The 15,300-nt window shown below is 46.7% G+C and overlaps 2 protein-coding genes across 2 annotated transcripts in view; one reads left to right on the forward strand and one right to left on the reverse strand.

Moving 5' to 3' along the window:
• Window positions 1-15,300, reverse strand: part of hgo (homogentisate 1,2-dioxygenase) — a 33,268-nt gene that overhangs the window by 10,417 nt on the left and 7,551 nt on the right. The window contains exons 4-8 of the mRNA XM_077632518.1: window positions 7,565-7,673; window positions 5,188-5,247; window positions 3,632-3,723; window positions 2,039-2,073; window positions 1,871-1,950 (exon numbers count right to left, since the gene is read on the reverse strand). Of these exons, the coding sequence (XP_077488644.1) occupies window positions 1,871-1,950; window positions 2,039-2,073; window positions 3,632-3,723; window positions 5,188-5,247; window positions 7,565-7,673 (376 nt within the window). The remainder of the gene's footprint in view (window positions 1-1,870; window positions 1,951-2,038; window positions 2,074-3,631; window positions 3,724-5,187; window positions 5,248-7,564; window positions 7,674-15,300) is intronic.
• Window positions 9,435-15,300, forward strand: part of Ask1 (apoptotic signal-regulating kinase 1) — a 96,022-nt gene continuing 90,156 nt past the window's right edge. Inside the window, exon 1 of the mRNA XM_077632512.1 lies at window positions 9,435-9,455. The gene's annotated coding sequence lies outside the window, so the exon portion shown is untranslated. The remainder of the gene's footprint in view (window positions 9,456-15,300) is intronic.

Raw genomic sequence — 15,300 nt, forward strand, 5'->3', positions numbered from 1 at the left:
AAACTAAGTAAACCATAAGAGAACGTTCTTTATTAGTTTTATTTGTGGCGTTGGTGTACTGTAAATTAGTAGTGCAATCATTTTGTTCCACGAAGTACAATTGGTTAAAAAGTAGAAGAAATAACACCCACATGTCCCAGAAGCGATCCCAACCTACGACCTCCGCACACCGCGCACAGTGCTCTGCCAACTGATCTACGGCGGCGGCTGTAAATCATCTAATTGCGAGTGTACTTGTGTTGTATGCGGCCTAACCTTCAGAATGCTCATCAGCGCCACCTCCATCCATAGCGGCGGACGAGGAACGTCCTGCAATGCCGCAAATGCCACGTGGAACGTATACTCGAACGGTGAGTGCAGAAGCTGTGCGAGAAGCCTCTTATGATGCCTATGGCATCAAGAATGACATTACCAAGGCACTCCTCAAGCTGCTGAGAACGCAAGGCGGGGAAGCTAGAAAAATGCCAGAGCATGGTACCCGCCGGAGAGCGTGAGCATATTATATAGTTGATTAAAGGTGTTGAATGACTGCTTCAGTGCAACACATAAAAAAAATCAGACGCGATTCCTTACTACTATTTCTTCCTCAGTAAACTACGTCGTCAGAACAAATTATTTTTACTAATGGAGTTAGGTATGGGATGTGCTGATTAGGAACTTACATGGCTCCGCAATGAACCCCAATGGCACCTCCAGTGCACGCGCGAAACGAAGGAAAACGCACACAGAGCAATGTCAACGGTAATCGATATCTTTGCGGAACGACTGCGCGCTTGAAAGATCCCGCGCCAGGGAAAGTGCATCTTCTAGCCGCTGCAGTGGCGCCCCCAGCTGGCAGTAGCTGCAGTCGCTGTCAGCGCGCGCGGACCAACGCATTGCCGGGAACTTTTGAGTATCACACGCCGTGCTCGAAGCTCAGAATCTTTGTTTCTAGTAAAGGAACCTTTTATTCAGAAAATTCGTATTTGTTTTGACGCGCCAAAACATACTAACTGGAACTGGTCGCAGATTTGCCTCTGATCAATATATTTAGTGTTGATTACTGCCTCGGCGCATAACAGGAAGAAATTATATTGATGGGTAAAGGCTTACAGAAGAATGAAGCATATAGAAGGCACCAATGACGGCGTCCCTGATTTCAAGCACCAGCCCATGGTGCGCTGTCCAGCGAAAAACCCGAGCTGTTTAGGCTTAATAATTGGTTCACACTCTCTGCTCATCAGAAAAAAATAATATTAGTCGGCACAATAAGCAACCATCAACGATACCATTTGTTCATTTTGTTTTTATTGCAAGATAAATCACTACAAACATTGCCCTTGCCTTATGTTGGGCCAGATAGACTATAAACAACGCCAAGCAACTGAACAGTCAAAGGAACCCAGTGTGGGAATAGACTGGATAAATATCGTCAAATCTCAAAGTCATTCGCCGCAGCACAAGAGGCATATACACGTGGATAGACACGGGATTCCTACAAAGGCGACTACTTCATACTTAACGACGTACTTTCTGTGCAATAACCTACTATCAGCAAAGTCAAGCGTGAGCAGCCTGCTGTGACTTATGAAAATAGAAATCCGGGTTATTTCTAAGCACACGGCAGAGGCGATTCTCAAATTTCATAAAATATAAGTAGTGTTTGTGTGCGCGCGTGCGTCCGTGCACGTGCGTCTGTGCTCGTGCGCACTTGTCAGGGCAGGGGTGTTTTTGCGTGCCAGAGGTGGAATAAAGCTCGAACCAGTATAGCCGGGTAAGTTTAGTCATGCGTTCTTTTCTTGGTCCGTAAAGACAGATTTCGCGCAAGCCAGCATTGAAAAAAAAAATGAAATGAGAGAACACGAAGCAGCAGCAGCTGCGCCTAGCATACCTGGATGACGCAGATCTCGTTCGGGTCGACGCGCATCCGGCCGAACTCTGTGACGATGGACAGGCTGCCCTGCTGTGGAACTGCAACGTTCAAAGACAACAATGAGCCCAGCCCACATTTCCACCACGGCCATGGAAGCGCGAAACTGCTCGAAGGAGGATGACTTGCCTATAAGGAAGTCTCCGTCGGAATTGTACATCGCCCTGGAAAGAGACAGAACAACCGCATACGTTATATGCAGACAAACATTTCTCGTTTTTCCTCACTAAAGCCAGTGGTTGCTGAAAGGGAAGAATGGACTTAGTATTTATATTACTGTTCTTACTTTTGTTAATGAGCAGTAAAGATAGTATTACAATAGTAGATCAATAGTTGCAAAGTACTATAAAAGTAGTAGAAACGAGAAATTCAGTCGCGAGAACAGTACATTAAAGAGGCTGGTAAGAGCTAGCGCAAAGGGCACCTGTCCCAATTAGAATATGAGATGAAAAAATGCGAAAAAAATAGAGAAAAGAATGAAGACAAGAAAGACTGAAAATACTTACTCAATTGTTCTGCAAGCATTCAATAATTTTGAAGGCAAGCTTTCACTACTTGTGCGCGCGAACGCCTCGCGTCTGTAGCAGATATGAACAAGGAGCGGAATTTGGAAAAACACACTGGCTCCCCGAAGTCGGCCGCCCGAGCACTCACTAAAAGCGGGCCCCCGACGTAGACCCTACCGATCTGGATCAGGACACCATTCCTCCTTTAACATTCAAAGATATATCCGCTTATTACCGGTACTCGCACCGTCAGCACCAGGCTCCTCTCAAGTGGCTAGGGAAAGACGGCGAAAGAATACTTCTTAGACTTTTTACTAACACTCCACTGTGCCCGGCAGTACTCAAACATTTCGATCCTTCTTTCCCTGGCCTCTGCTCTTTCTGTGGGGAGGTGTCTGACGCCTTCCATGTGGTCTTGGCATGTCAGCAAAATCCTTCTCTTTCACCCCTGACCCATTCCCCTACCCGAGAGGGCTGGGAGGCGGCCCTACTCGGCTGCTCAACAAGCCCTCGTTCAGCGAGCTCGAGTGGCGGTCAAGACCAATGGGATCCGTGAATAATGGGATCCACCTAGTATTGTAAGGGGAGCGGCCCACTGGAGGCTGCTTCCTTGTCAACCTTTATGCAAACATTATTAAACGCTTTTCACCACCACCACCAGAAGTCACTTAGGATAGAACGCGGTGCTCCTATAAGGCAGGCGCTCAACCACTGGGGTGTCGTTGTATGACCGAATAACCACACGAGCGACAAGGCAGTCGCTGAAAGCATTTCTACATTGTCTGGCACATTTGCGTAAATGTTTGTGAATATGAGAAAGAATGCACCCTTCCTTGAAAATCAATCCTATCTTTTGGACTGACACACTTGCTCTCGTCACCAGCTACTGCTTTTGGAGTTCGATCTTTCCCGGTTACATTTTTCTTCCTTTCTTTTCAGAGTGGTTTTTTTCCACAGTTACCGAAAGTCAGGTCTAAAAAACTTAGAACCCAATTTATGGACACGCTTTTTGGCGTCTGTCTACCTCTTCTCTATACTACTGGTCCGTGATGGCTCGCTTTGTACAGATGTGGACACCTAAAGACGTAATACGAAACTGAGTGTTCCAAAGTGCTTGAAAGAAAGCGACTGTCGCTTGAGGGCAATGGCACGTGCAGATGCTATCGTAATAGCCATTCAAATGCTCGCTATATACAGAGATAAGGTGAAAACGTACTTGTCTTTCATGGATATGTTGCAACAGTAGACGTGAACGGCCACCCCATGGCGAGTCTTTGGATCACCCGCCCCGCACACGGTGTTCAATCCCTGCACGAGAAGAAGGAGTAATCAGGAACCAAACAGGAGAGCTTGTAACAATAAGCAGCAAATGCTAGCAGAGAAAAAGTCACTGATAAAGCACGATATGCATATCAGCTGACAAGTGACGTTTTTTTTTTTTTTTAGTTTCAGAGTTTGCGCTTCGATAAGCTAAGGCAACAAATATTTCACTGTTTCACGCCGCTCCAATGTCCCCTGGGCTGCGCATCACAAAGTTAAAGTACGTTTATGTCTTCAATGGCGCATTTAATGCATTGCACTTGCGGACAACTTTCTGTGGCACCGCACTAAAGCATAGTCCTCAAGACGACGGTGACGAGCCCTACAAGTTTACGCAAAAGGTTCTAGCCTTCTTTCGCGCTCAACAAGAGAACGACTCTGCGAGCCATCATTCGCAATTACAGGATTAGGCGACAGGGGAGAAAGCGGCGATAAGGTATTGTGTCTGCTACAGGGGCTTCCGACTTCTGTTACCGGATGAGGGGCAACCTTTCTTTAAAGGCAGTACTACTTGGCGCCTTGACATGGGGCGGGGATAAAAGCCCGCCAGCTTCCCTTTACTGCCTATACTTAATCTCACAAGTCGCTTGCAGCACTCTGAAGTAGATCTCTCTTCCAATAACGGTTAAAGGAGACAAGAAATAATCCCTGAAATATCTGACCAGTGTTGTGACTGTTTTTGAGAACAACTTTTGCAGTAATTGAAAAGGTAGTCCAGGTTAGTGTTTTGAAAGTACAGCGAGCTTTTCATTCACAGGTTAAGTTAGCAGCGAAGGCCCGCACGAACACAGCACTCCGGAGGCCTGCTGCGAATTGGTGCACCGCCATTCGTAGAAATGGAGTTCGCGGAGTCGTGCTGACATTGGTTCTATTTTCTCCCCCGAGATGGCGCCACCAGTCACGAGGTGGTCGGAAGGGCGGATTACGTTTTGCGGTGCACGCCGTTCTGATTGGCTCAGATCGCCGCAGCCTTCACAGCGCTGCAAATGATCTGTGAGATGTAGTATAGCCTCGGCTGCGGTGCCACAGAAAGTTTAGCGCAACTATAGAACAGTTATGTACTGGAGTATTTAACATGGTGGGAAGCTGTCACGAAACCTTTCTGAAAACCTCCGAAGCACGGGTGTCTAATCCCGTACACAGCGAGTTACCCGTTGCAAAGCGCCTGGAAAACGTTCGCTGCCCTGTTCACCACTTCCTTCGTCAGTGAAAATTCTAGCCTCATTTTTCTTGTTTGTGTAGATTTTACTTTTTGAGCAAATGCACCTTACCTCCTGGCATCGCAGACTTGCGTTATAGGCTCCTCGATATATCGGTCACCGAAAGCTTAGAACTGTTAGCGGCTAAGTAAAGCTCAGGTCGCTTAATTATGCCACAAAGAGAATCGCGCAGAAAAGGGGGGAAGAGGGGGTTTGGGGGATTGCAGCACAGAAAGCGTTTAGGCCTACTCACGTCAACGAAGTCGACGGACGACTTTTCCAGCTCTGGAATGCTGAAGGGTTTCCAGCGGAGCTAGAATGATGAAGGACAAAGTGTCACATTGGTAATGCACACTTAAGGTTAACTGCACGAAGCATCCGTGCACCGAATTTGGTCAGCATCACACGGTGACACAAGAAAACAACGAAGGAAAGTCATATAGGTTGGCCTGGAATGCCGAGTCGTGACAGAGGCCTAAGCCCCGCAAGAAATCAGCCCTGCGGCTGCATTGTGAGAAAGGCTTATACAGGCTTTGTTTCGTGGTTTCTCCATGTTGGGTCCTAGCCGTGTTTTGCAATAGACGGTCGCGTAACGGATTAAGTTAGTCGACACAAAGCCAAACGAAATGCGAAACGCATCACAACCACGCAAATTTCAAAAAGAGAAAATGTTGACTGCGCGATGCTGTGCAGTCACCTACAATGCCCGTAACCATTATGACAGGCGAGACAATACGCAACTCAATAAATCATGCACTATTATGATACAGTGTAAAAATTTTCCCTCAGACGCCGCTTTATCATGAAGGAATACGATGCCTTTCATGAAAATGCCCGATTGCGCTCATTATATCGGAGATAAAAGTTTGCCTTCTTTCCATTTCTTTGCGCCACGGAAGGCATCCTGCAGTGCGGAGGAGTGAGGCTGGTTCTTGTCCCCTCAGTAGGCAATGGGAAGTCCCCCAATGGTGCGGCGCGAAGGCATAGTTTTCAGAGTTAAGGGGAAACCTGTACCTGCCCATTCATGCCGTGACGTGCAGAGTTCTCTGCCTCGCCTACAGATCTGCCGGCCGCCCTGTAACGAGGGCATGTTTATGGCTGTTCAAAAAGTTCAGATTTTATTTTAAGAAAATATTTCCCACTCACAAGAGACATCCAAATTTTGGAGGGGAATCCTCCAAGACAGAGAAGGCTTCTAATAAGGATGGTTGGATGAATGGAAAGAAGGAGCGTCCCCTTCGAAACGAAGTGATGGCAGTTGTACACCATGCTCAGCTTTTTTTTTTTGTTTAACTGTGTTGCAAGTCATTAAAATTCGCAATTTTCTTTAAATACGTCTTCCTACACTTTTAACCTTATGTCACCTCTCTGATTTTGAGCCACCAATCTTCCAATCGCTTTTTGCTAATTTCCACCGCAGATTTATTTACGTCGCTATTGGAATCTCTAAACCCTAGGGACTCAGGAAGATTGACTGTGCCTGCATCGACATCGGGATGGATACCACACAGTTAAGGGATGCGAGTAATAAGGGAGTAATTACTCAGCGCCACCTAGCGAAGTCATACGGCTACAAAGGAAAGCTATACATATTTCACAGAAAGTCCGTAGTTCAAGAAAAATGCGTCCTGGTCCAGGATTCGAAACCGCGACCACCGTCTGTCCGCGCCAGTCGCTCAACCAACTGAGTTAACCAGGATGGCTGGCAGGAAGTAGGGCGACATCGCACTGATCAATTACTCGAATTGTAGAATGGTGGTTTTCCAACATATAGGAGAATCCTCCAAGGCGGAATACATTTGTAATAAGGAAGTAATTATTATTTACCCTAATTACCAATTAGCGTAATTATTTATAAGATCGTAATTATTCATTTTTCTTTCACTGCAAAATTTCTGTAAAAGCTGTATAGCTTTCCTCTGCAGCCGTATGACTACGCCGGGGTAGATGCTAATGAGAAGAATAGCTCAGTCATTATTCGATAGATAGAGCACTACACGACAAGGCAGCTAAGGCAGATAAACGACAGCCGGGCCAAGTGAGCCAGCTCTCAAGAGAGTACGCGCCAGAGTCATGCATTTTGACCATTTGATTTTAAAAAATGGAGGATTCCAGTCCTAACTATGTAGCCGCCAACCATTCTTTTCATTCCACACGTATGATCAAAGATGGACAGAATGCAAGACACTGAGACAAAGCACTGACGTTTAAGCTTGCTTTAGCCATACTGTGCATTAGTTAACTCAGTCAAACGGTAGAGCGCTGCATAAGCCGCAACCACTAAGAAGGCCAATTCTCAAAGCTGCTTGCTCATGAAATCAGACATCGGCCCTCAGCAGCCCGTGCACGGCCAGCCACGGCGTTCAGCGACGCTACGACTAAGACGCCTGAAACACTAGCCCGACTCTCCATTCATTCTGGTCGACTATATTTCTCGAGCTTCACATCTGAACTAAAAAATAATGGACGCTTAATTGGCTGCGTCAGGCTTCTGTTTCACTTTTTCCGCCGCAAGTGGTACTGCGCAAAGCAATGCAACCAACCTCAGAGGATATGGTCAAAGGCAGTGCCGGCTTTGTAACAGAACTCTCCATAATGCCGCACACCATCACGCGCCCTTAGTCACGTACCTGGTTGGGATTCGGGTGGTTGGAGTTCCAGTCGATGGTGAGGTTCTTGTTGCCATTGTACTTCGTGAATGGTGCGTGCTGCACCGACGGCCTGATGCGGTACAGCCAGCTGCGAGAGACGTAGACATTCACAGTATTAAAGCGCGATAAGACGAGAAGAAGGAAGGAGACGAGAGTTGTTTGAGAGCCAAAGGTTTCACGAAAACACGCACCACAATTACCTAGTACCAATGAAAAGCAAGGAAACAGGAACTGTAGACAGAAACTAAGTGCTTAGTTGCAAGCAGGATGCCTTGATCGATAGCGCACGTGTCTCGAAAAACTGATCTTTGGTCAAAGCGATATGCCAACCTGGCTGGAACAGGCTTCAGCTAGTGAACATCAGTGTGAAAAGCTTTCGCTGCGAGGAAGTCGTTTGCGAGGTGTTCCTCGGGTTTCAGTCGGTTGCTCGTTCTGGTCAAAACACAGGAGACGCCAGCATAGGTGGCGCACTCACAACTTATGATTTAATCCACGCTTAGATTCAGACCGTCATTTGAGCCCCATGATGATTCTAGCCTCAGATTCATATCATTATCAGAGCCGTTATGAGTAAGCTTGAGTGAACCCCTGATCCGAGTAAAAACGAATTGATGATTCCGAGTGAACCCATGATCCTGATTGGCACACGAGTCCGTGACGCCCCTATAGCGCGGAGAATCCGCTTTTCCCCGTGTACTAGTGTCAGTATGCTCTAACGAGAGGAGATTGAGAAGTCTGCAGAAGGCGGTTATAGAGCCTAAAACATACTCCCATTTAAAAGCTAGATGACGCCATGTGGTCGAGACCACAACACGGTGATAAAAAATAAAGATAACAGAAACACACAAAAACAAAGAGCCGCTGTAAAGGCTATCTATGACTCTAACGTAGCACAAAACTGTTCGCGATTCAATTAGCTCTGGTACAAAGTCACTAATGAAAACAAGAAGCGTGAGGAATAAGAAAATGCATCGTAACAGCCGCCTTCGTACTCCTGAAAAGCAGTATTGTTTAGCTCGCGCCTAAACTTGCCTTTAGACGTGCAACTTAAGTGCAAAAGAGACTGCGCTCACATGAATTAACCACGAGAAGCTCTGAGTCAGAGTGAGTGAGGGTGCCCGGATGAGTAGTGCGCGAGATGACACTTCAATCATAGAGAGTGATTGAGCCCAAGTGGGTTGTAAGCTTAAGCTTGTTTGCATTCACGAGTTTGAATGAGCACAAGCTTGCTTAATTCAGCATCTGAGTAGGACAGCCGAATAACTAAACTTTTTTGCGTGAGCCTGAGAGAGAACTCGTGATTTTGCCCAGGTACGAGTATGGTCCCAGTAAATCTGAGCATGAGGCTGGTGGAAATCTTGTTCTTCTTAAAAACTTGTGGGTACCCGGCGGCACTGGAGACTGAACGCAAACACTCCTGAATGCAAAGCGGATGCTCTACCATAAGGCCACGAGTGTGGGCACCCGCCAGCTTTGATGGAAGTCCATATTAGTGCGTACGCGGCCATTGAATGTTTCTGGCTTTCTCTGAAACCTTCGGTGCAACTTTCGCTTTTGTGTTTTGCTAGCTACCTCATTTCCGGCCTGGAATTGGAGCATCGGCCTCCGCTCCGCAGAACCTAACAGCTGTTTCTGCGCTGACGTGCTCGTATGAACGAACAAAGCACGTTCATACGAGCAGGGCGCGCCAGAAGAACACGTTGCGGTGCCCTTGTCGCCGCAGAAAAACAGTGACAGGACCAACCACAAAGCGCCCTAACGTATAACGCTAGTGGGAACAAAGGTCTCCAGGAGTCGTGAAAAGCGATCTAGGCGTACAGTTGGCCTGTCTGCGAACGATCACCTCATTTGACTGTCACACATGAGTAACGTGAGTCCAGCTTTCACATTACTGACAAGAGCCACCAGCTAATAATAGATCTATGGGTTTGGGTTGCCATTCACGCATACTGCAAGCTTTTGCCCCGGACTCGACATCCAGCATGGCTTGCTGCCGTACTGGATCGAAATAGCGGTTGCACAGCTCTCTGATTTTTTTACTAATATCACGGCGTTACGTGTCGCGTCAGCAGAACCGCCGAGCAGACGACGCTGCAACTGGCAAGCGGTCTATGCGCATGCGCGTATTCTCGTCCGCTTCGCCACTGCGCTCCAGCCTTGGACGCTCAACGACCAACGCTTGTCGACGATCCCTTGAAATTACTAAAAATTTGGAGAGCTGTGCATAAGGAAAACACATGACCTAGCACCTCATCGGTGTGCTATTTTGTGCTCTGTTTTCCTTCCTTTTTACGTTCACCTCTCAACGAACTTCCGGGGCGCGCCGTGGACTCATGATGTCGAGGGTACGCAGTGACTTTCCGTTCGCCAAGCACCTGCGGTAAAAAGACCGAGGTTCAACGATCGCGCACTCGAACAGCCGGTAGAATGGACCAAAATCCGTTGCTCTGCCGAAAGGAGGTGACATTTCGAACTCATTAAAAACTGTTTCTGGCTACGTTTGCCCCATCAGCGCCGCAATGTCGCTCGAAAGGGCCGAACAAAAGTAACAACAGGGGTACCAGCGTACTGGAGGTAAGACTCCTGTTTATCTGAGTTACGGCAAAAACTTGGAGTGATCGCAATGGGGCAATTAATACAGGAACGCGATAACTTTGTTAGCTTCGTTAGCTTCTTTTCGCTACACTGCGTAATAATTCATTCATCAATCCACCAGTTCGACCCTCCTCGCTGCAAGGTACGCCTTGTTAAAAGGTTCCAGTCTGACATGATATTTTCTTTTGCCTCTGCATATGGCAATTTAAAAAAAAATCATGATGCATTGCCAGTCATGATGCCGGAAAGTCAAAGTCGGGAAGCCTATCTGCTCCACGCTTAATTTGGACAAGCGTGATATCCAAAGTACAAAAAGTTTCTGCCAAATTCGTATTGACTGGTAGCAAATGTTTTCAGTACTTTTTTGCGAAAGCTCTGAAGATACTGTAAAACAATGCATCACACGCTGAGTTTAGAAGTATAGAGGAGACATATTTGCAGGTATCGGCCAGTGCAAACGCCGTGCAGCACTCGCAACAGTCAAGTTGCTGCACTGCACGATATCGTTTGTCAATCTGAACGTAGCCTTTTTTTTTACCAGTACTTTCTTTACCTGATAGCCCAAATTCTCTGCGACATTATAGGAAAGCTGTCCAAGACTTGAATAGGACCGACCGTATATACTGCGGTGCCGAAGCACTACTGAAGGCGTCAGCTTGGTTTATGGGCACTCTCTCCGCCTCCAGACACGTGTACATGTCCTCACACAAACATTGGAGGGGACACATAATCTCCGCCTTAAGGGTGTGACGCGATAGCGTAATGGCTTGATGCCCATATATATGCGTAAGTTCATGCTCTGCTTTACATTCGTAGGTCCCTGGTAGTCCTCATACACCTCCTGGCGCAGTGGTGCAGTGGTTAAGCGACGCGTCACTGCCCTGAGATGGAAGGTGCTCCCAGCGGTGGGCCTTGCGCGACCCAGGTCGCTCGGCAAGAGTGACCTCTCATTAATTTAAGTGCCACCTGCCACAGTGGGCAATTTTCTCACTGTCCGGTGGGCAGATTGTGATGACACCGCAAGGTCACGTGACCTAGGTGGCCCACCTGCCTCCTAGGTTGCTATCTGAGGACCACCTGCTCGTGATTTTTCGCTCAAAACGCCGACACCGGATTTTCTGGACAACGGGGCCTTTAACGCTAGTATCGCGTTAAAATATGACGTCACATGTTACGTGGCGAAAGGAGGGAAAAGAGTGGGAGGACAGTAGTCGCAGGCGGCTAGTGAGGAGAAGCCGCGGAGAGTGCAGGCCTGCGGGGCGGCATACGTCTGAGTGATCGTCACTAATTAACATTACCAGCCCAACTATATACGTCCACAGTAGGACTAAGGCTTCTCCGATTATATTCAGTCAACCCTAGAATGCTATGTATGCCATCCTAACCGTTTCCGATGCGTAATTTTTTTTGCCTCTGCGACATCAACGGCCACTCATGTTTGTTCAGTAGTAATCTTTCATTTTTTTCGCGTTTTTCTTTAATTGAATGACTCTGACTGCGCGACCGCTCCAGCGAACCAACACCGGCAGCTCAAAGGTGCTTATCGCTTGATGCGAAAACAGAGGTGAACAACATAGGAAGGAGAAACAGCACCGAGAGGTGTTAAAGATTAGGAACCTGCCAGCGCCAGGTACAGAGTGGCTTGTTCGCACACGACGGCGCAAGCTTTGATGCGACGTCTAGAAGGTCGCCCATACGACCTCGGGTGTTCAGAGGAAGACATGTTGCCACAAGTGTAACGACAAAGGAGGAGAAAGCGCCGCTGATAAACAGCGTGTAAGGGCCACGAGTATCTCGCGACCTCGCCGCTTTCGATACTGAACGATATCCTTGAACCGCTACGAGGAGCTACGAGCTGCTGACGCACCGTACAAGCGAAGGGAGTGTCTAGAGAAATGTCGGCCTAGTATTAGTTTCGCCAGACTGAGGAGCGTGCCCCCAGAACCGTGTTCCGAACAGATACGAATATCGTCTAAGACGCGGATATGTTAGATCTCCCCGTGCTAAGAAAATATTCGTATACGTTTAACTTTAATGAAAGGCTGAGAAGTCACCCGGAGGAAACGCGACTCTCTCCTGCTACTACACACTCGGAGAACAGAACACGAAAGAAAAGAAGGAGGTGGAGTGTACGTGGGAAGTGAAGATGTCATGAGGCAATGAGATGCATGGAGAGTCCAGGAGGATGTACAGTAATGTCCATGCACGCAAAGGCCAGCACAAGTTTTACTATACCTCATCATAACGAAGTTGAAGGGGCCCGGCGATTACTTCGTTATAGCCGCAGCTTCGTTATAGCCCATGTCGACCGAACATCCAAGGGTATTTGTCATTCGTTCGTTATATCCATTATTTCGTCATAACCCATTTCGTTATAACGAGGTTCGATATGCGTAGGGTCTGAACACTCGTGTGCCCACCGGTTTTCCAACAGGCATAAGCTTTTCCTTGGCCTAGTGTTCGGCTTCGTCTTGTTGAAATGCCTAGAAAAAGGGCCTATGACCCGCCTCGGGTGGATCAAAACCTGTTAGCCGTGGTACTTATTGGCGAAGCAGCCGCTGTGATATTGAAATAAGATCATTTCCATGACATATTGCACCGCCATATTATAACGTTATTATCGTTGTAGCTTTTATTCCGGCTGTATAGCATGAAGCTGCTGCAGCTATCCATAATGGCTGTCTGTAGAAATTCCATGTTGTGATCAGAAAAGACAAGGGTTGGCAATTTAGGGGCTCCTTATAGGGTATGCATATGTAAGAGGTCAACATTCAACGAAACCAAGAAAATCCACGTTAAATAAGTTACGCAGTATAATGAGGAAAAAAGAAGCAAGCCAGGCAGAAAAGAAGACAGAGCGAAGGACATCTTTCGAATACGTAAACTTCGTGCGGCCTGTAAAGACACAGAGTTGCCCATAAGAAGTCGACAGGACAGGGCATCAGAGATGTGACAGACAAGCACTGCAACCTCAAAAAAATTTCCCTTAGGCGCGCGGTGTTAGGCGCGCCTTTCTTCAAGTGCAAGTAGATGAAGAGGCAGAGACAAAGAAATGTTCATTATATATCGGACCACACCAAGCTCAAGATTGAGATTCACTACACCCGGCTCTTATTACCATGATGTGCTAGCGCTAGCTCAGAATAGTAGTGCCTTTCCACTCCTCTCCAATAACTTCACTGCATGCTATGGATGTGTGGCGCACATCACATTGCTGGCGGCGGAAGCCCCGTTCAGTTAGGCTTAACGCTACGCCGTAGAAAACGATGTACACCTGACCGTTTACATGATTAGGAAAGGGACGTCACGAACAACAGCGTCCTAAAATTGCACACCCCTGGCAGCATAGAAATTGCGCGCCGGTACGAGCTGTCCCAGCAACGTTGATAGGAGTAAAAGCACTGATCACTTCGATGGTGTTGTGTTGTGTTGGGTATTAGGGCTCATAGGCAGCTAAGGCCATCATGCGCCAAGCTCAAGCTCTAAAACAAATTTCCTGTAGGATCTTTAGAAAGGTGAAATATTATCGATGGTGTTGATGGCCTAAAAGATTGTACTGTCCAGTAATAACAGAGGAGAAGGAATCTGGGAAAGGCTAATTTATAAAAGCCTCAAAGCAGGTAAAGTGGCCCCAGCGGCTATCCTTGGCTGGGCAAGGATTCTGAGGCTCCCAACCGATGAAATAAAAACCTCAGCCTTGTTCTCAGGAACGAGAAAGTGGCTGAGGTGTATCATGCAATGAAAGCGAGCCAATGGTTCAAAATTTACAGTTTTTCAAGAACGTCTTTTTTTTAAAAAAGCTAAAAACATAAGGTACGTTAACAATAGCATTATCATCTAAGATCAGTGTTGGGTGAAAGGGAACGCATTCATTATAAAAAATGAGTAAAGTACTTTTTTCTTGATTTTTCCAGTTTCACACATAAGAATAAAATGTGGTTAACCGTAAGTTCATCTCCGCATTCTTTGCAAACAGGTTTGTCTTGTCTTGTTAGCAGGAATTTGTGCGTAAGGTGCGTATGGCCTATTCGGAGACGGCATCGATCACTTCCTTGAAACGTTCCTGGAGCAACTGGTTTTACCAAATGTAGTTTATTATTCACTTCACCGTTCCAAGCCGACTGCCACTTTTTACTTAGTTTCCTTTCTACTAATTTCTTGCAGTCATTAAATGGTATATTTACTTTCTTTATTTCCTTGCCTCGAGCTTTTGCAGCACACAAATCTGCTTTCTCGTTTCCTTTTATTCCGACATGACTTGGGACCCAGCAGAGTTTTATCTTTTGTCCTCGAGCTGTGACTGTTACTATGTCGTGTATGATGTCGCCGAGTATATAGGAGTGATTGTGTTTCCATAGTGGAGAGCTGTAAGTACACTTAAGAAGTCTGTGTAAATAATACTGTTTGTGAGGTTCTCGTTTACTATCTTATCTATGGCCACACAGACTGCGTAAATTTCTGCAGTGGAGATGGATGCGCCCTGCGGAAGTCGTACTGTTTTTTTTTCGAATTCCCTCGCACCACTGCGCTTCCTACATAAACATCCGTTTTTGAACCATCAGTGTAAATGTACGTAAAACTACACTATTTTTCTTCGAGTGCAAGGAATTCTTGTAGTATATGTTGTTGTGGAGTTTGTTTTTTACGGAACTGTGTAAGAGTGAAATCACAGATTGCAGGAAAATTGTACCATGGAGGGAATGGGATAAGTTAATAACCTTAGACGCGCTGCTGTGAGAGTTGCTTTGGCGTTCTTGAATTTAACGTGAGGTTGTATGTTTTGATGGCCACGCTTCGATAGAAAAGAAATGCAAGTCAAGTAATGATATTACAGTGCATTTTAAATAATCGCAGATGGTAAAAAAAACGTGGATCTCAATACTACAGGGCGCATCATAGGCCGAAGTGCACCTTTGACAATTGAAAATCCACAATCAACCAACAAAAGGGTGGTCCCCTGAAAGGTAACTGTCTCGGCTACTCTGCTTGGCTCATATGCCACGAGGTTCAATACAAACCTTTTCACGAACCTCGGAGATACTGTTTTTTGGGGGCTGTGGCGTCGGCATAGGGGAGGTTAATCCCCAACTCTTTCCTCTTCTACGTGTCCAGCAAGGCAG

Source organism: Amblyomma americanum, chromosome 7, assembly GCF_052857255.1.
Source record: "Amblyomma americanum isolate KBUSLIRL-KWMA chromosome 7, ASM5285725v1, whole genome shotgun sequence".
Classification (NCBI taxonomy): domain Eukaryota; kingdom Metazoa; phylum Arthropoda; class Arachnida; order Ixodida; family Ixodidae; genus Amblyomma; species Amblyomma americanum.